The sequence below is a fragment of the Pistacia vera genome, unplaced genomic scaffold (genome assembly GCF_008641045.1).
Source record: "Pistacia vera cultivar Batoury unplaced genomic scaffold, PisVer_v2 Contig691, whole genome shotgun sequence".
NCBI classification, from domain to species: Eukaryota; Viridiplantae; Streptophyta; class Magnoliopsida; order Sapindales; family Anacardiaceae; genus Pistacia; species Pistacia vera.
The window spans coordinates 646172-666818 of NW_022196547.1; the positions used below are offsets into that span (position 1 = coordinate 646172).

A 20647-nucleotide genomic window follows, 5' to 3' on the forward strand; every position below is an offset into this window, starting at 1 on the left:
ACTATGACCATCAATGAGAGACTTGATCAAACTTATCAGAGTTTTGAAATTCTCTATAAGCAATTTATGGAATTGTTGGATTTGGCTAATAAGAGACTTAATGCCCTAGAGGATGGTAATGTCTTGTTGAAGCATGATGTCCCCATAGTTTCGATGGGAGAAGTACAACCAATATTAGGGTACTCGAACCTAAGGCTTTGCCAATATGTATATAAGGCAAGCATGCTATATTGTTTGAGAGAGAGAGGGGATATGGGTGTGTATTCCTTTATTGTAACTTGAGTGTTGTATTTGTGAGTGGGGATCATATTGTAACAGTGGGAAACACTGTGGGTGCATTCTAGTTATCCTTATATTCGTTATATATAATATAAGGTTGGGTTTTCCTGTATATTATGTGCATTACGTTTCAGTAGCCTCTCTTGTATATTGTTGATGTAATCTGTGGTAGGGATACGCACATTTGGGGAAGGTTGACAAGCTCTTGGAGTGCTTGTTCCAAGGAGTGCCTAGAAGGGAGTTTAGGCCTTGTGACACAGGCAATGGTGGTCAGATTCGACCATCTGTCTTGGGTAATCTGGTTCAAGTTCAAGGGTAATAATGTCCTAGAAATCTTGTGCATAAGGATAAAGTAGTGCATGAATGTTCTTGTGAATTGTGTTAAGAACAAGGGCACTAAAAAAAAGATAATATTCAGATTAATACTTATATAACCAATAATAATTACTATTAGTTTTGGAAGATTATTGGAATCTTTTAAAACTTGACAATCAAACATGATAATGTAAGTAATATAAGATGACATTATTGGAGTAATGTTAAATACCCTTGAACCAAACACATCCTAATCGTATTGTTTTGAAACCAGAGCTTTTATAATTAAATCTAATGTGTTTGGATTTTTTAATAAACACCTGCTAGTTTCATAAAATATCTCCTTAACCCTTTATGTTTGGTCTTTTTATAATAAATATTTACTAATTTAAAAAATGCAACTATAACCCTTGTGTGTTTGGCCTTTTTTATAGTGAGTATTCGCTAATTTCAGAAATGTCATCCATTTAATATTCAAATTTATTACCAATTTCATCAATTTAACCTCAAAAAATTATTACCCTCTCAACATTGTTGACAAATTTTGGATGCTAGATTGGTTGAATTTAGGAAAAATGTCATTTTCTTCAAAAGTAAAGGTTAGGATCACATTTCCGAAACTAATGGATGTTCACTACAAAAAAAAACAAAAAAAAAAGCCAAACACGTGGGGATAAGAGTTACATTTCTAAAATCAACGGGTACTCATAATAAAAAGATTAAACAAATGGGGTTTTACAAGCAAGCCTTTTAAACCTGTGGGTTATATAAATATTTTCAAAACCCAAGGGTTCAATGAAATTAACCCGAAAATTGACATCAAAGAATATGAAATAACAAAATTAATTTCGCAAGACGCAGATCACGGCAACACCGGCTGCTTCCGAGCGAACCTTAGTACTCGTCAGTCTTCTCGACACCGGTAACCCACGACGAAACACCTCAAATTCTAGAATCCTCTGGAATCCGCTGCCACCAACCCCAGACAGCGGTGACAGCGGAGTCTCAGCCGCTGATGCAACCAAGCCCCATGATTTTCCAGTCTGAAATTTGGTACATGTGAAGCCTGATCTTTATGTTTTAAAGTTCCGGAAGTTCATTTGATCTTTATCTACAATGGATACACTGTATAATTTAAATTATCTACAATAAATAAATTTGTAAAAAAAGCTTAAAAGTTTATTCCAATTAATCGGATTTTGAATGGTTTGAATTAATTATTCAGGTAGGCATTCACTTTCTCTGTTATATAGATTTTCCGATTCTTCTATGCTCTGTGATTCCTTGCTGAGAAAGACTGGGGGTCAAACTTAAGTAGAGTTTTGGATTCGAAATTTCGTTATTCTTCCAGTTACCAAACTGAAGATCTGTCTTTTGCTTACAAGTCAATTGATCGTTAAATCACTAATCTTTGATAAAAAAAATTATTTGAATCCAATGTTGGAACTTTGCGGGTTGTTTCATTTCGATACAATTCTTTGATTTTTAATATCGGGTATGCGTTACTGCTTAATTGTCTATAACTTAAGTGGTCCAGACATTGGTGGGTTTGAGTAGAGTCTTACTGTTGTTATTATTTATTTATTTTATTTTATTATTATTATTTTTTTTTGCTAGATTTTGGTGCTATTTTTTGGTTATCATAATTTAAAATGGTGGCAAAGATGGAATCGTGATTTATTTTTGAGAGAATCGAGAAATGGGAAAGAAGAAAGAAGAGAAGGTGATGGATGACAAAGTAGACGTTGATAGAGATGATGGTGCATCTTGGTGGTTGGTTCAAAAAGGCATTGGAGCTTCATTTATTTGTATTGCTTTGTTTGCATTACTAGTACGAGTTGCAGTGTCACTCCATCCTTACTCAGGAGCTGGTAATCCTCCAAAGTTTGGTGACTATGAGGCGCAGAGGCACTGGATGGAGATCACTCTCAATCTTCCAGTTACAGAGTGGTACCGTAATAGCACCACCAATGATCTTAGCTACTGGGGTCTTGACTATCCTCCCCTCACTGCCTATCAGAGTTATGTTCACGGCCTTTTTCTTAGATTTTTTGACCCAGAGTCGGTTTCTCTTTTTACATCTCGTGGTTATGAAAGCTATCTTGGGTGGGTATCATTACACTTTTTAATATAATGACACTTTTATAGCACTCTTTTTATATATAATACCAGTTATTATGTCTGCTTTTCATTGCAGAAAGCTACTGATGAGGTGGACAGTTTTATCCTCCGATGCTCTCATATTCTTTCCTGCAGTTTTGTATTTTGTTTGTGTTTACTATACTTCTCACAACAGCAGCCGTAGAAATGATATAGTGTGGCACATTTCAATGCTTCTACTTAATCCATGTCTGATATTAATTGACCATGGTCATTTTCAGGTATCAAAGATCTTTTGCTTGCTTGGCTGCCAGCTCCCATTCTGTATCTTTTATACTAATTCTCATCATATATGATTGTCTATCAGTACAATTGCATCAGCTTGGGCCTTACTGTGGGTGCTATTGCTGCCGTCCTTTCTCAGAAGGACCTTGTAGCTAGTTTCTTATTCACTCTTGCTCTGAACCATAAACAGGTGCTTTCTCTTTTCTACAGCTGGTTTGCATTAATTTTAAATTATCTTTTGCAGTTATCTCACATAGTTGTAGCTGTACCTAGTTTACCATATGTAGTCCAATGTGTTAAAAACCTATGAGTTGAGACCTTGGTATGCTTAATTATTAATTAGGCTGAACAAAGGGAACTGGAGTTTTATTATGGGTTTGTGTTGAATCTGCTGAAATTTACTTGAGGGAGCATCCAACGATCAGATTCTACTAAACAAAAAGAAGCTTCCTGAAGCTTTCAATAGTGTGTGTTTTAATATTAGCAAGGATAAATTATATTATGATATGAACCTGAATGATTCACCCTCAACCAACTCAACTCACACAGATAGCAAGATTAAACAATGAATATTGCGCTGATATTTGTATTAATAATCTGCAGTACTTGATGTTCCAGTACTGAGAACTTTAATGGAAAATGAAGAAGACAAAATGAAGTAAATGAAAAGAAAAAGATAACTCTAGCACTTCGAGGAGCTAGGAACCTCCCAATACAACTTTTGTGAATAATCCCATACCCTGTACATCTTTTGTAATCTTCTTATACCCAATTATCTTAACAAACTTATTCTACTCGTCTGTAGGCCTAACAAACTAATTGCTAATCTGGTGCCACATATATATATTCCTTTTTTAAGCACTCCCAGCAACTCCCATGTGGCCTTCTAATCCACTTTATTCTTCCTCACGTACACCTTGCTGCTAGGCTGTGTAATTCCCTTGATGCCTTCCTTTGAACCTCCTGGAATGTTTAGTTTCCTATCAATACCCCCCTTAGAAGAGCCACCTTGTCCTCAGGGTGAAAGCTGGGATACTGATTAGCAATGACATCATATGGCTCCCACATAGCTTCAAAAGAAGGAAGATCCTACCACTGAATTAGGACCTCCCTAGAGCCATCCAAAAGAGTCCGAATGTCCAGAACTGAAGCGGGATGGACCATTAACTCTAAGTCCTTAGTCAAGAAGGCCGGAAGAGGTTGTATAGGGACTGTTGAGTGCAAACTCTGCTTGAGTTGAGAAACATGGAAAACCGGATGGATTTTGGCAATAGGAGGTAGAGCTAAGTTATAAGCAACTTGCCCTATCCGTTGCACAATTGCAAAGGGACCATAGAAACGGGGGCTCAGCTTCTCATTGAATTTCTTGGATAAAGACTTGAATTTATATGGTTGCAGCTTGAGGTAGACAAAATCACCAGGGTGGAAAACTACGTCCCTATGGTGGGCATTGGCTGTAGTCTTCATGCGAGTTTGCGTTGCATGTAGGTTGTCTTTAAGATCCTCCAAAAGAGCATTGCGTTCGACCGTTTGTTGGTTAATATCCTCCACAGCAGATGTAATTTTAGTGAATTTCAGGAGAAGTGGGGGGTCCTGTCCATAAAGAGCCTTGAACGGAGTCATTTTGGTAGCGTTGTGATAAGAGGTATTAAACCAAAACTCAGCCCAAGAGAGCCATTTAGGCCAGTGCTTAGGTTTGGGGGAAGTGAAACATCAAAGATAAGTTTCCAAGCAACGGTTAACCACCTCTGTTTGTCCATCTGTTTGGGGGTGATATGCCGAACTAAACTTAAGGATAGTCCCTGCCAACCGAAATAATTCAGTCCAGAAATGACTCATAAATACCCGATCTCTATCAGAAACGATTGATTTGGGAAACCCATGAAGACGTACTATCTCTTTGATAAAAAGAGTCGCAACCTGCTTAGCATCACAAGGGTGGCATAACAAAAGAAAATGACCATATTTAGTCAACCTGTCAACAACAACTAGTATAGTGTCATACCCATAAGCTTTAGGGAGTCCCCCGATGAAATCCATAGAAACGTCATCAAATGCTAAATTAGGAATGGGAAGTGGCTGCAAAAGGCCAGCAGGTTTTAAGGGCTGATGCTTGTTCTGTTGACAGACGCCACAAGCCAGGACAAACTTTTGAACATCACATTTAATGCCTTCCCAGAATAGGATGCTAGTGATTCTTTTGTAAGTTCGATAGAACCTAGAGTGCCCGCCACTTGGAGTGTCATGTAACTCATGGAGCAACTGGGGAATAAACTTATATGTCTTGGGAAGTACTAACCTGCCCTTGTAGAGGGGGCAGCCATTACGAAGAGAGTAATTTGGCCAAGATGACGCATGTAGTAGCAAATCTTGCACAACTACCTTGAGTTTTGGATCTTGGAAAGCCTCAGCAGCCAACTCTTCATACTCACCGAAGTGTGATATCGATAGTGCATGCATGGACACAACTGATTCCCGGCGGGACAAGGCATCAGCAACTTTATTGGAGCTGCCAGGTTGGTACTGGATCTCGAAGGAGAATCCTAACAATTTGGAGATCCATTAATGCTGCTCAGGGGTCAAAGGTCGTTTGTCCATCAGGAACTTGAGGCTGCGCTGGTCAGTCTTGACAATGAACTTTCGACCAAGCAAGTAATGACTCCATTTGCGAATGGCGAAAACAATCGCCATGAGCTCACGCTCATAAACTGACTTTTGTCGGGATGAGTAGGAGAAAGCCTTGCTAAGAAAAGCTACTGGGCGACCTCTTTGTACTAGTACAGCGCCTATTCCTGATCCTGACGCATCAGTGTGAAGCTCAAAGGGCAGTGAAAAATCAGGAATGATCAACACCGGAACAGTCACCATGGTGTGCTTGAGAGTGTCAAAGGCTTTTTGTGCTTCCTCACCCCAACGAAAGGAATCTTTCTTAAGCAATTGTGTTTGGGGGGGGGGGGGGGGGGGGGGGGGGGGGGGGGGGGCTATTTGTCCATAATTCCGAACAAATCTTCTGTAGTACCCTGTGAGCCCCAAGAATCCCCGTAAGCTCTTTAAGGTGGGAGGAGTTGGCCAAGATAACATGCATTCAATCTTTGTCGAATCTGCCTCCATTCCGTTCGCTGAGATTAAATGATCCAAATACTTTAATCTCTCCTGAGCAAATACACTTTTGTTTTTATTAAGGACCAGCTGGTGCTCCTGTAATGTCTGGAAAGCCTGTCTCAAATTCAGAATGTGAGTAAACAAATCAGTGCTATATATCAGAATGTCATCAAAAAAAACAAGAATGAATTTGCTGAGGAATGGCTTGAAGATGTCATTCATCAATGCTTGGAATGTGGAGGGAGCGTTAGTCAGGCCGAATGGCATAACTAAAAACTCATAATGGCCTTCATGGGTTCGAAAGGCAGTCTTTGGGATATCCTCATCTCGAACCCGAATCTGGTGGTAGCCCGATGTAAGGACAAGTTTTGAAAATATGGAAGCGCCCCCTAACTCATCCAATAACTCATCGATGGTGGGTATCGGAAATTTATTGGGAATGGTGAGATCATTCAAAGCCTGATAGTCGACGCAAAATCTCCAACTTCCATCCTTCTTTTTAACTAGTAAAACGGGGCTTGAAAAGGGACTTATGCTATGGTGGATAATACCAGCCGCTAGCATCTCACCCACCAATTTCTCTATCTCATTCTTTTGAAAAAATGGGTATTGGTAAGGCTGAATGTTGGGGGGTTGAGCCCCTTCTCTGAGAGTGATGGCATGATCTCTTTTACGATGGGGGGGAAGAGTTCCTGGTTGTTCAAAGAGACTAGAAAATTCGGTCAGAACAACCTCCACTTTCGGATGCAAAATTGGGACTGAAACACTATCTGGATGAGTAATATAATAGAACTCAATAACATATCCCTCCCCCTGTTGGTGCAGTGACTTGAGCATTGCTTTTAACGAAACCGCCCTTTTCACTAAGGAAGGATCTCCCTGTAGGGTCACTGATTTTCCATGAACTTCAAACTTCATTGTTAGGCTCTTCCAATTAGAACACGTATCCCCCAAAGAACTCAGCCAGGTTATTCCCAAAACGACATCCGCTCCTCCTAACTCAAAACGGAAAAAAATCTTGACAAACTGTGATGCCCTGAATTTCTAGTTTCACTTCTCTACAAACCCCAGTACTCCTTACTGTATACCCATTCCCCACCATGACGCCAAAAGTCTTAGTATCATCCCTACCCAGCTGCAACTTATTGACCAGATCTTCAAAGATGAAGTTATGGGAGGCCCCAGTGTCAACCAACACTATGACTCTATCCCCTTTAATCTACCCACGAAGCTTCAGCATGTTTGCTGAAGGTATACCCACAATGGAACTCATAGATAGGGCAATAGGAGTACCTTCTGTATGGGTCTCATCCTCGGATTTCAGAATGGTTTCTTCCTCCTCAGACTCTTCATCAGCTGTGACATACAAAATCTGCAGTGTTTTGTTCCGGCAATGATGATTGGGGCCAAATTTCTCATCGCACGTGAAACACAACCCCCTTTCTCTTTTATACTGCATTTCTGTGTCTGTTAGTTGTCGGAAATTACCCTCTCAAAGTGTTGTTGGTGAATATTCTGGTGGTCTTTCTCCCTTTTCAAATCGCGTTTGTACTCCACTGGTGCGATCTGCACTTTATGCGTAGTTGGAGCCTGTTGGAAACCTCCTGCAACACAAAGCTCACGGCAACCAACACACACACCACAAGGCAATAGGCAAAGATGGTATGAATGACAAATTGTATTAATAGCTACTGAATGAAAGAACAGAACAAATGCAATTAGCAAACTGATAAATCCCAGCAGTTCGAGGAGCTGGGGACCTCCCACCCAATTTCCAGAATATAAACTATATCCCCTACCCTCCACTCTCTTTCCCATTTATAAGCAAGTTATTCCCTTCTGTAACAGACTTGACAGCCACCTGTCCAGCCACCTGTCCAGACTCATAACAGACTCCACAAACCTAACAACTTTTATTGCACACCTCAACCCCTGAAAACAAACTCATGCCCAACACCTCTTTATTCTTATTCCCTCTTTTGCCCTTGGATTTATAGACCTTATGTATGGGAGGTCTAACAATACCCGCCCCTCGAAGTGCCACCTTGTCCTCAAGGTGAAATTGAGGGAATTGACTGTTTATCACCTCAAAGGGTTCCCATGTGGCATCGAAAGTGGGCAGATCGTGCCATCGAATGAGAACCTCTGTAGTGCCATCGATAAGAGTCCTCACATCCAGCACCTTAGCTGGCTGAACTTGCAGTTCCAAGTCCTCGGTGAGACAGGGCGGTAGAGGCTGTACAGGAACCGAGCTATGTAGGCTGTGTTTCAACTGAGATACGTGAAAGACCGGGTGAATGCGGGCTGTCGGAGGTAGTTCTAACCTGTAAGCTACTTGACCGATTTTATCCAAGATCTGGAAAGGTCCATTGAACCTAGGACTCAGTTTTTCATTCATCCTTGTGGCCAAAGATTTAAATCGGTAAGGCTGTAGGCGCAGGTACACGTGATCTCCTGGAGAGAACTGCACATTCCTGCGATGTCGATCTGCTTGTGTTTTCATGCGACCTTGTGCTACTTCTAGGTTGTGTTTAAGGTCCTGAATGATGGCATTTCGCTCACTGATCTGTTGGTTTACTTCAGCAACCTGGAAAGGGTAGTCTGTGAACTTCAGGAGAACCGGGGGGTCACGGCCATACAAGGCTTTGAACGGTGTCAACTTGGTAGAGCGATGATATGTCGTATTGTACCAAAATTCAGCCCATGGTAACCAATTCGGCTATTGACGGGGTTGTGAGCTACAAAAACAGCGAAGATATGCCTCCACACACCTGTTAACCACTTCGGATTGACCATCCGTTTGAGGGTGATAAGCTGAGCTAAACTTCAAAGCTGTCCCGGATACTCTGAAAATCTCTTGCCAAAATTGACTCATGAACAGTCTGTCTCTGTCGGTAATGATGGTTTGAGGGAACCCGTGAAGCTTTACTATGTCTTTCATGAATAGTAGGGCCACTTCCTTAGCTGTATACGGGTGCGATAAGAGCAGAAAATGACCATATTTGGTCAAGCGGTCAATTACAACCAGAATGGTATCGAACCCCTTGGCCCGTGGGAGTCCTCCAATGAAGTCCATTGTCAAGTCATCAAATGCTTTCATGGGTATCGGAAGAGGCTGAAGTAATCCGGCTGGTTTCAAAGCTGAGTGTTTATTGACTTGACATATGGTGCAGACTTTAACATAGTTCTGGATATCCGTCTTCATGCCTACCCAATAAGCGATATTGGCTACCCTTTTATATGTCCGGAAGAAGCCGGAGTGACCACCAGTTGGGCTGGAGTGAAATTCAGCAAGCAATTTCTGGATGAACCGAGAGTTTTTTGGCAGAACCAGTCTGTCCTTATACAGTAAACAGCCATGGCGAAGTCTGAAGTTTGGTCGGCTATTGGGTGCTACAGCCAGATCCTGAATCATCTGTCTAAGTTTTGGGTCTTGATGAGCTTCATTTGTCAATTCTTCAAATTCTGTAAACTGACTCACTGACAAGGATGATAATTCTGGTTCTTCTTCTCGTCGGGATAAAGCATCGGCAACCTTATTAGTGGTTCCTGGCCAGTAGTGAATATCGAACGAAAATCCCATTAACTTGGATACCCATTTTTGCTGTTCTGGGGTTTTAATCCGCTGNCTCACCCCAACGAAAGGAATCTTTCTTAAGCAATTGGGTTAGTGGGTGGGCTATTTGTCCATAATTCCGAACAAATCTTCTGTAGTACCCTGTGAGCCCCAAGAATCCCCGTAAGCTCTTTAAGGTGGGAGGAGTTGGCCAAGATAACATGCATTCAATCTTTGTCGAATCTGCCTCCATTCCGTTCGCTGAGATTAAATGATCCAAATACTTTAATCTCTCCTGAGCAAATACACTTTTGTTTTTATTAAGGACCAGCTGGTGCTCCTGTAATGTCTGGAAAGCCTGTCTCAAATTCAGAATGTGAGTAAACAAATCAGTGCTATATATCAGAATGTCATCAAAAAAAACAAGAATGAATTTGCTGAGGAATGGCTTGAAGATGTCATTCATCAATGCTTGGAATGTGGAGGGAGCGTTAGTCAGGCCGAATGGCATAACTAAAAACTCATAATGGCCTTCATGGGTTCGAAAGGCAGTCTTTGGGATATCCTCATCTCGAACCCGAATCTGGTGGTAGCCCGATGTAAGGACAAGTTTTGAAAATATGGAAGCGCCCCCTAACTCATCCAATAACTCATCGATGGTGGGTATCGGAAATTTATTGGGAATGGTGAGATCATTCAAAGCCTGATAGTCGACGCAAAATCTCCAACTTCCATCCTTCTTTTTAACTAGTAAAACGGGGCTCGAAAAGGGACTTATGCTAGGTTGGATAATACCAGTCGCAAGCATCTCACCCACCAATTTCTCTATCTCATTCTTTTGAAAAAACGGGTATCGGTAAGGCTGAATGTTGGGGGGTTGAGCCCCTTCTTTGAGAGTGATGGCATGATCTCTTTTACGATGGGGGTGAAGAGTTCCTGGTTGATCAAAGAGACTAGAAAATTCGGTCAGAACAACCTCCACTTTCGGATGCAAAATTGGGGCTGAAACACTATCTGGATGAGTAATAGAACAGAACTCAATAACATATCCCTCCCCCTGTTGGTGCAGTGATTTGAGCATTGCTTTTAACGAAACCACTCTTTTCACTAAGGAAGGATCTCCCCGTAGAGTCACTGATTTTCCATGAACTTCAAACTTCATTGTTAGGCTCTTCCAATTAGAACACGTATCCCCCAAAGAACTCAGCCAGGTTATTCCCAAAACGACATCCGCTCCTCCTAACTCAAAACGGAAAAAAATCTTGACAAACTGTGATGCCCTGAATTTCTAGTTTCACTTCTCTACAAACCCCAGTACTCCTTACTGTATACCCATTCCCCACCATGACGCCAAAAGTCTTAGTATCATCCCTACCCAGCTGCAACTTATTGACCAGATCTTCAAAGATGAAGTTATGGGAGGCCCCAGTGTCAACCAACACTATGACTCTATCCCCTTTAATCTACCCACGAAGCTTCAGCATGTTTGCTGAAGGTATACCCACAATGGAACTCATAGATAGGGCAATAGGAGTACCTTCTGTATGGGTCTCATCCTCGGATTTCAGAATGGTTTCTTCCTCCTCAGACTCTTCATCAGCTGTGACATACAAAATCTGCAGTGTTTTGTTTCGGCAACGATGATTGGGGCCAAATTTCTCATCGCACGTGAAACACAACCCCCTTTCTCTTTTATACTGCATTTCTGTGTCTGTTAGTTGTCGGAAATTACCCTCTCAAAGTGTTGTTGGTGAATATTCTGGTGGTCTTTCTCCCTTTTCAAATCGCGTTTGTACTCCACTGGTGCGATCTGCACTTTATGCGTAGTTGGAGCCTGTTGGAAACCTCCTGCAACACAAAGCTCACGGCAACCAACACACACACCACAAGGCAATAGGCAAAGATGGTATGAATGACAAATTGTATTAATAGCTACTGAATGAAAGAACAGAACAAATGCAATTAGCAAACTGATAAATCCCAGCAGTTCGAGGAGCTGGGGACCTCCCACCCAATTTCCAGAATATAAACTATATCCCCTACCCTCCACTCTCTTTCCCATTTATAAGCAAGTTATTCCCTTCTGTAACAGACTTGACAGCCACCTGTCCAGCCACCTGTCCAGACTCATAACAGACTCCACAAACCTAACAACTTTTATTGCACACCTCAACCCCTGAAAACAAACTCATGCCCAGCACCTCGTTATTCTTATTCCCTCTTTTGCCCTTGGATTTATAGACCTTATGTATGGGAGGTCTAACAGAGCCCCAGCTAATTCTAAGAGGTTCTGGGCTGGGTGTAACTCGTGTATATGGTTGGTCAATTTTGTTTGGCTCAGTTTTAAAATTCCACTGATTTGATTCAGCTTTAAAATTCCATTGGGCTCGTGTTGGTTTGAATTTAGACTTGTCTACAATCCAATTTCTTTCCTCTATCCTGTGGGCCTGGTTCATTAATTCAAGAAGTGAGGTGGGCCTAGCAATTCTTAAATCTGCCTTAATCTCCTCTTTTAGTCCATTAGTGAATGTGCCCATCAATAATTCTTCTCCTACCTCATTCATCGGTGCAGCAAACAACTCAAACTGCTCGCGGTATTCCGTTACAGTTCCTGTTTGTTTCAACGCCACCAAAGACTCAAAAGCAGAACCCTTATAGGAGGGCCGAAATCGTTCGATTAGTATGTTTTTAAACGTTCCCCAATTTGGAAACGGAGCTCTTGAATCAATCCACTGGAACCAATTGAGAGCCCTTCCCTACATGCACACCGCCGCTGAATCCATCTTCTCAGCCTCGGAAATCTTGTTGATGTTGAAATACCGTTCGGCTCGGAAAGTCTATCCATCCGAGTCTTCACCATTGAACACGGGTAAATCCATCTTTCTTATTTTCTGATCATCTCCATCAATCGCACTATTTCTGAGTCGCTCTAATCCTCCGGTGTTTTCCGATTGTGCTGGGCTTCCTTCTCCATTAGTCCTCTGATTGCCTGATGTCTCTCCCTTATCTTTCCCTTGATCACCACTCTTCTCCTTCTTATCCCTCAATCGCATCCATTCTTTTAATTCCACGAGATACCCCTTGATACTGCCGATGTCCTCCTTAACACTTCCTACATCTTTTTCCAATCCCTCAATCCTGGGTTCCATCCTCGTATTGACCATAAGGATTCCTTGGCTCTGATACCAATGGTATGAACCTGAATGATTCACCCTCAACCAACTCATAGCAAGATTAAACAATGAATATTGCGCTGATATTTGTATTAATAATCTGCAATACTTGATGTTCCAGTACTGAGAACTTTAATGGAAAATGAAGAAGACAAAATGAAGTAAATGAAAAGAAAAAGATAACTCTGGCACTTCGAGGAGCTAGGAACCTCCCAATACAACTTTTGTGAATAATCCCATACCCTGTACATCTTTTGTAATCTTCTTATACCCAATTATCTTAACAAACTTATTCTACTAGTCTGTAGGCCTAACAAACTAATTGCTAATCTGGTGCCACGTATATATATTCCTTTTTAAGCACTCCCAGCAACTCCCATGTGGCCTTCTAATCCACTTTATTCTTCCTCACGTACACCTTGCTGCTAGGCTGTGTAATTCCCTTGATGCCCTCCTCTGAACCTCCTGGAATGTTTAGTTTCCTATCATATTATTTGTTCACTCAGAAGCTTGGAGTGACAAGTTGGTACATATATATGTAACCATCAGAAGTTAGAGCCCATGGTCTTTCTACTCTTCCAATGTATGTGTTTCAATATTTGCAAGAAGATTATTGATTACAGTGCAGCTATAGCAGTAAAGAGATATAAAAATAGGGATATATAAAGAGTTGGGAGATTCTAGTGATGCGGGAAGGTGGATCAAATCCAGTTGTATCCCTGTTATTACAGATTTGATGATTGATCCCAAGAGAACCTTGATGAAATAGCTCTAGTGCTAGTGGTGAATTTCTGGGGTTACCTTCAGTTAAGTCTTATGTTCAAATATTATTCATACTTAACCTTAAGGGTTGGATTAAGTGGTAAAAGCTCTTGATTCAACCAAAGGTCAAGGATCCAAATCCCCTTGTGAAAACATACTTGGAATATTTTAATCTACAAGTTTCCTGGCAGCTGAGATGGTAGGGTCTAGAAGTTGCTCTCAGTCTAAACTTAGTGAACACATAGGAAAGTTTGAGGAATTTCTGGGTATTAAAAGAAAAAACTTATCAATACTTAAAATTTATATTTAAATAAATAATGCTCTGACAACTGATTGAATTTGAACATTGACGTCCCTCTAACTAGGTGATACTCAGTTTCAGCTTAAAATTGGTTGAGGCATTGTTTGCCACTGTTGAACTGGCAAAATATATGCTTCCTTATAACTTTTTGTTGTTCATGATTGGATCTCCGAATAGGAGCTTTGTACAACAGGCCATACTTGAGAGTTCCATCTCATGACACATGCAAGCACAACTACAATCAAACTTAAACTCACTTTATGTCATTGCATGTTCAGTCTTTCATTATCTATGTCTGTCAAATTAATTTTCTTATTTTATCTTTTTACCTGCCAATTGGACATTTTAGCTTACCAATTTGAGCTTAATAGTTGCATCTCTCATTGCAAGTTCAGAATTTATAAAATTTTGCAATAAGATGTCTATGTTCATTAACATATCCTGAAAAGAGTAGTCACATGTGGTTCCTAGTGGAACAAATCTATTAGTTTTGAAAACAAAGGTGAAGAATGATGATGTATCATCAATGAGATGAAAAAGAAATCCATACATGAACAAACCAGCAATGTGAGCTACTATTTTGAGTGTGTGAAAATACTCAGGAAAATAACAGAGATTAGGCAAATGGGAAAAGAAATTGGTCTCTGGAAACATTAGCTTTTCTCAGTATCTTAGATTTCTGGAGAAACTTGTGGCTTTTGAGCATATCAAATGAATTTTGGCATAATTTAATCGATTTTAATGGAAGAAGTTGATGATCCTTTTCAATATGCTATGGATAGCTCTAGTTTTTTCATAGTTATTTGATTGTAGGGCTTTGACTAAGTTACACTTTTGAACTTCTTTAGGGGTACTTATGTCCCAGCCATTTTGAGCAGGTAGAGGCTAATGTGAGGATTATTGAGAAAAAGGCAATCACTAGCTAGTTATCTTAATATGTGTCACAGATGACAATCTCTGATTAATTCATTTCTCTAGCTAATCCATTTTAAGCTGTAATTACATTTATTTATTTAGGATTATTTTGAAGTGGGTGTTTTGTGTTATGTTTCTGTCAAATTTGTATTTTGATTGTTTTATTATTTTCATTGTTGCGCAGATGAGTGCATATTTTGCTCCTGCTTTTTTCAGCCATCTCTTGGGTAAATGCTTAAGGTGTAAAAGTCCTCTTCTTGAAGTGATAAAATTGGGCCTGGTGGTCATAGGAACATTTGCTGTTGTTTGGTGGCCATATCTTCATTCAGCAGATGACTTTTTTGGGGTAAACAACATTAAGAATTTCTCTTCTGTTTACAAATGAATTTGTTGGTCTGATAGTAATATGTGTTGGCTACTAACATAGGTTTTTGTCTTTCTGGCTTAGATATATAACTTCTCATGTTTCAAGATCTAGCATTCTTAATGAGACTCTTACGGTAAAAAAAAATGATAAGATTTGGTTTTTATTTAGAATATAGTGCTCTAAATATAGTCTGGATAAGATAACTATTATCCAGTGAGGATTCTGCACTTCGAATAAGACTTATGAAACAGGTTGACCATCTGATGATTTAGTCGGATGTGCTTTATGCTAAAATTTTGTCATATCTGTACATTACAATTGACCAGTATATCATGTACATTGAATCTTGAAGTAATCATGTCAACTGTTTTTCTCTGGACATGTAAAGGCTTTTTGGCAATGGAAGTAGATTTGATTTATAAACTAGGAAAAACTAAGTAAAATATTGAGTGTGGTAGAATATCAAACTAACTGCTAAACTGCTGTTCATCAGTTTTTTCTCTACTTTAATATTGGTAATTGGTGCCCTTTGCAGGTTCTTTCCCGTCTTGCCCCTTTCGAGAGAGGGTTATACGAGGACTATGTTGCAAATTTTTGGTGCACCACATCTATTCTCATAAAGTGGAAGCGATTGTTTACAGTACAATCATTGAAGTTAGTTAGCTTTACTGCAACTGTTTTGACTTGTCTACCTTCAGTGGTTCAGCAAGTACTGGCTCCCAGTGGCAAAGGTTTCCTTTATGGGCTTATGAATAGTTCTTTCTCATTCTACTTATTTTCATTCCAAGGTAAGTACAATTTCTTTACTTGTTCATTTTGTCCCATGTGAAAATTGTTTAAATCATCACTTACATCTCTGCAGTACATGAGAAGTCTATTCTGCTGCCGCTTCTGCCTGCAAGCCTATTAGCCCTAGAAGAGCCTCGTCCTTTTCGATGGTTGACACATCATGCCTTATTTTCTATGTTTCCTCTCCTTTGTCGTGACAAACTGATTCTTCCGTACATGGCGATGTATGCTCTCTTTACTCTTCTATATCTTACACCTGGTGGAAGATCCCGTTTGAAGAAAACCGATCATTCCTCTTCTATTGCATCAATTATGATCAGCTTTCTTTATCTGTGCTCATCTATCCTTCATATTGTTTACTTAACCATCCGTCCTCCTGAGAAGTTTCCTTACCTCTTTGAAGCAATGATTATGCTTATGTGCTTCCCCCAATTCGCGTTGTGCGCATTTTACTCCAATGCAAAGCAATGGTTGTTATCAAAACATTCTACAGTAGATAAGGAAAAGAAACTTATTTGATTGTCATGTTTCTGAAATTAGCTCACACTTCATAGCATTTTATCTAACTTTTGTTTCCTCTCAGAATCTCAAATCCATAGCAGCAAATGCCCATAGGCATGTGCTGGGTGACTAGTTATTGGATTGACTCATCTCACTGTGAGAAGTTTCTTGGCCGTTTGAGCCAATATTCATATTTTACATGCTTTTTGGAGAATACGCCTAATTTGCTGTTCCTTTTGTATTTTTCTTTTTCAATTCAAACGTTCTATTATAATTTACACTCTTTTATTTGAAGTGCAGATTTAAGCTTGCATACGAAACTTATGTACCCATGGTTGCTTTTCTGGGTTTCTTGACTCTTTTGAACTAGGCTTGAGGGATAGTTGAGTCAGGCCAGCAAAACACATGACAATACGTAGTGCTCCCAGAAATTTGATATTTCTTCATAGATGAATAATTAAAGTTTAAAAANCCTTCACCCTATTTATAAATCTTACCGCTCTTGTGTTGATATTTGGAGTCAGGCTAAACTTCTCTATACAAATGACATTCAACGTTTATATTCTGTTGTGTCCAACCTAGTTCATCTCAAACAACAGGATATGAATATGTCGGACTTCCTTGGTAAGATGGCTTCCCTTAAGACAGAATTCAATCTGTTGTTACCAGCTGGTAAATCTGTGGAGAAGATTTGGCTCAACGGGACAAGTTCTTTATGGTCCTGACACTTGCAGCTCTCGGTCCAGATCTTACACCTGTTCCAGATCAAATTCTTTCTAGATCCACCGTGCCTTCCCTTGATGAAGTGTTTGCCAGATTACTTCGGTTTTCCTCCCCTACTACTGTGCATTCCCCAGGTGACTCTTTGATCCTTGTTTCTCAGTCCCACACTTTTCGAGAATAGGGTGATCGAAGTGGCAGAGGAAATCGGCCCAAGTGTAGTTACTGTCATCAGTGGGGGCATAACAAAGAGAAATGTTTTAAGTTACATGGTCGACCTACTCGAGCTGCTAATATTGCTCAGGCTGATCACTCTGATCTTCATTCTGAGTCCTCTACAGTGCTAGCTCAACCCTCATTAACTCTCACAGGTACCGATTATGATGAATACTTACAATATCAGGCCAGTAAGCAGTCTTCTTCATCCATTGCCTCTATCGCTCAAATGGGTAATTCAGTTCCTTGCCTTTCTCAGTCTTCCGCTTTAGGACCCTGGGTCCTAGATTCAGGTGCCTCGGATCATATTTCTGGTAACCCTTATTTACTTACTCAGATTACAAATACTATATCTTTACCTCCTGTTACTTTAGCCAATGGGTCTAAAGCCAATGTTCAAACTATTGGATGTGCAAAACCCCTCCCCTCTTTAGCATTAGACTCTGTGCTTTATATTCCCAAATGTCCATTTAATCTCATGTCTGTCAGTAAACTTACCCGCTCCTTGAATTGCTCTATTCGTTTTGATACTGACTCTATTGTTATACAGGATCGCGACACGGGACAGATGATTGGCACAGGACGTGAGTCACAGGGTCTCTATCATCTCCATATCCCATCTACAACATGCATTGTCTCCGAGTCTTTGGATCTCCTTCATAGTCGTTTGGGCCATCCTAGTCTTTCCAAACTTCGGAAAATGATCCCAGGTCTATCTAAATTATCATCCTTGAGTTGTGAGTCGTGTCAGCTTGGAAAGCATACTCGTAGTTCTTTTCCAAAGCGTGTCAATAAACGGGCTGCGTCCCCCTTTGAGTTAGTGCATTCAGATGTGTGGCGTCCTTGTCGTGTTAACTCTACTTTGGGATTTAAATATTTTGTTACATTTATTAATGACTATTCCCGTTGCACTTGGTTATTTATTATGCGCTCTCGTTCTGAATTATTTTCCATATTTTCATTATTTTGTGCTGAAATTAAGACTCAACATAATACTACCATTTGTATATTACGAAGTGATAATGCTCGTGAATATTTCTCTGATTCCTTTACTAAATTCATGACATCTCAGGGAATTCTTCATTAGTCTTCTTGTGCTTATAGTCCCCAACAGAATGGCATTGCTGAGCGTAAAAATAGACACCTCATTGAAACTGCTCGTACTCTTCTTTTACATAGCCACGTCCCTTTCCGGTTTTGGGCTGACGTGGTTCTAACCGCCTGTTACTTAATAAATCGCATGCCTTCTTTCCTGTCTACAAGGACAGTGTTCACAATCCAATATTTATTCACTAAGACTCTATTATTTTCTCTTCCCCTGCGGTCTTTGGGAGCACCTATTTTGTTCATATTTTCCCTCCTGGTCAGGATAAATTGTCAGCCAACGTCTACGAAATGTATTTCTTAGGTATTCACGTCTTCAGAAGGGTACAAGTGTTATTCTCCGCCACACATCGCACTTCATCTCTGCTGATGTTACATTTTTGAGTCTTCTCTATTTTTTCCTCATCCTCCAGTGGAGTCTGATCCGGTAGTAGATGTTCTCCCACCATACGTTGCTTTCCCACTTCGTCTGTTTCGATACCTCAGTTACTACAATACCACTCTTCCTGTCGACAATAGTCTTGTTCCTTTACAGGTGATCCTGATGTTCCCGCTATCGTTCTTGAGATCCCTGTCACTGCAGGTCCTGTGCCTGATTCCTCCAATGACCGGTCCTACTCCAGCTGATCAGTTTCCCATTGCTATTCGTAAAGGTATGCGGTCTACACACAACCCTCATCTATCTACAATTTTTGAGTTATCATCGTTTATATCCTTCATATTATACCTTGTATCCCCCTTTCTTCTATTTCTGTTCCTTGCAATGTTCATGGAGCACTTTCTCACCCGGCGGTGGCGTAGGCAATGGTTGAAGAAGTCTGCTTTGCATCATATCATAATGGGGAGTTAGTTTCCTTACCTCTGGGCATTCGACTGTGGTTGTCGATGGTTTACACTGTAAAGGTTGGTCCAGATGGTAAGGTTGATCGGCTGAAAGCCCGTTTGGTGGGCAAGGGATACACTCAGATCTATGGGACATATTATTTGACACTTTTTCTCCTGTTGTAAGATGTCTTTGTCCGGTTGTTCGTTGCTATGGCCTGCCATAAACTGGCCAATGCATCAATTGGATATTAAGAAGCTTTTCTTCATGGTGAACTTCAGGGAGATATTATATGGAGCAACCTCTGGTTTTGTTGCTCAGGGGGAGTTTGGTTTGGTATGTAAACTTCGTCGTTCTCTATATGGTCTAAAACAGTCTCCTCGGTGCTTGGTTTAGACGATTTAGCACAGTATCCAAGAGTTTGGTATGATTCGATGTGAGTCTGATCACTCTGTTTCTATAGACATACATCATCAGGGCAATGTATCTATCTGGTGTCTATGTCGATGATATGTATTACAGGAAGTGATCAAGATGGCATTGGACAGTTGAAGCAACACTTTTCAAACACTTTAGACTAAAGACTTAAGGCTACTCAGATACTTTCTTGGCATAGAAGTCGCTCAGTCTAAATCTGGTATTGTTATTTCTCAGAGGAAGTATGTACGGATATTCTAGAGGAAACAGGGATGTCAGATTGCAGACCAATAGATCTCCTATGGATCCTAATTAAACTTTCACCTGGATAGGGGGAGCCTCTTGCTGATCCGGAGGTTCGAAGACTTGTTGGAAACTTAACTTTCTTACTATCACCCGATCGGATATTTCCTTCTGTCAATGTTGTGAGTCGGTTCCTTCAAACTCCGTGTGATAGTCATTGGGATGCAGTTGTCAGGATTTTAAGGTATACAAGGGAGCACCAGGTAAGACTTACTGTATGAAATTAAGGGCCATTCGCTATTGTCGGTATTCAAATCTGATTGGACAGGTTCTCCATATGTAGACGTTTACCTTAGGATTTGTGTTCTTGTTGGAGGAAACCTAGTTTCATGGAAAAGTAAGAAACAAGCGGTTGTTGCAAGGTCAAGTGCTGAAGCAGGTATCGTGCAAGGGCTTAGCCACTTGTGAGCTGGTTTGGTTAAAACAACTAATTCAAGAGTTGAGATTTGCGAAGTATCACAAATGAAGTACTCTGTGATAATTAGGCTGCCCTTCATATGCTTCAAATCCAGTGTTTCATGAGAGGACTAAACACATAGAATGATTGTACTTTGTTCGAGGAAAGTTCTATCAGGGTGTATTGCAACTAGTTATGTCAGTTCCAATGACCAGTTAGCAG

General features: G+C 40.4%; 1 protein-coding gene across 1 annotated transcript; it reads left to right on the forward strand.

Annotated features, from left to right (window-relative positions):
- The first annotated feature begins 1416 nt into the window (after positions 1–1416).
- LOC116113863 (probable dolichyl pyrophosphate Man9GlcNAc2 alpha-1,3-glucosyltransferase) lies at positions 1417–16674 on the forward strand. Its single transcript, XM_031400028.1, has 7 exons — positions 1417–1647; positions 2212–2700; positions 2792–2975; positions 3062–3169; positions 14973–15134; positions 15691–15943; positions 16018–16674. The coding sequence occupies exons 2-7, from the start codon at positions 2294–2296 to the stop codon at positions 16461–16463; spliced, it is 1560 nt and encodes a 519-aa protein (XP_031255888.1). The 5' UTR covers positions 1417–1647; positions 2212–2293; the 3' UTR covers positions 16464–16674.
- The last annotated feature ends 3973 nt before the right edge of the window (positions 16675–20647 follow it).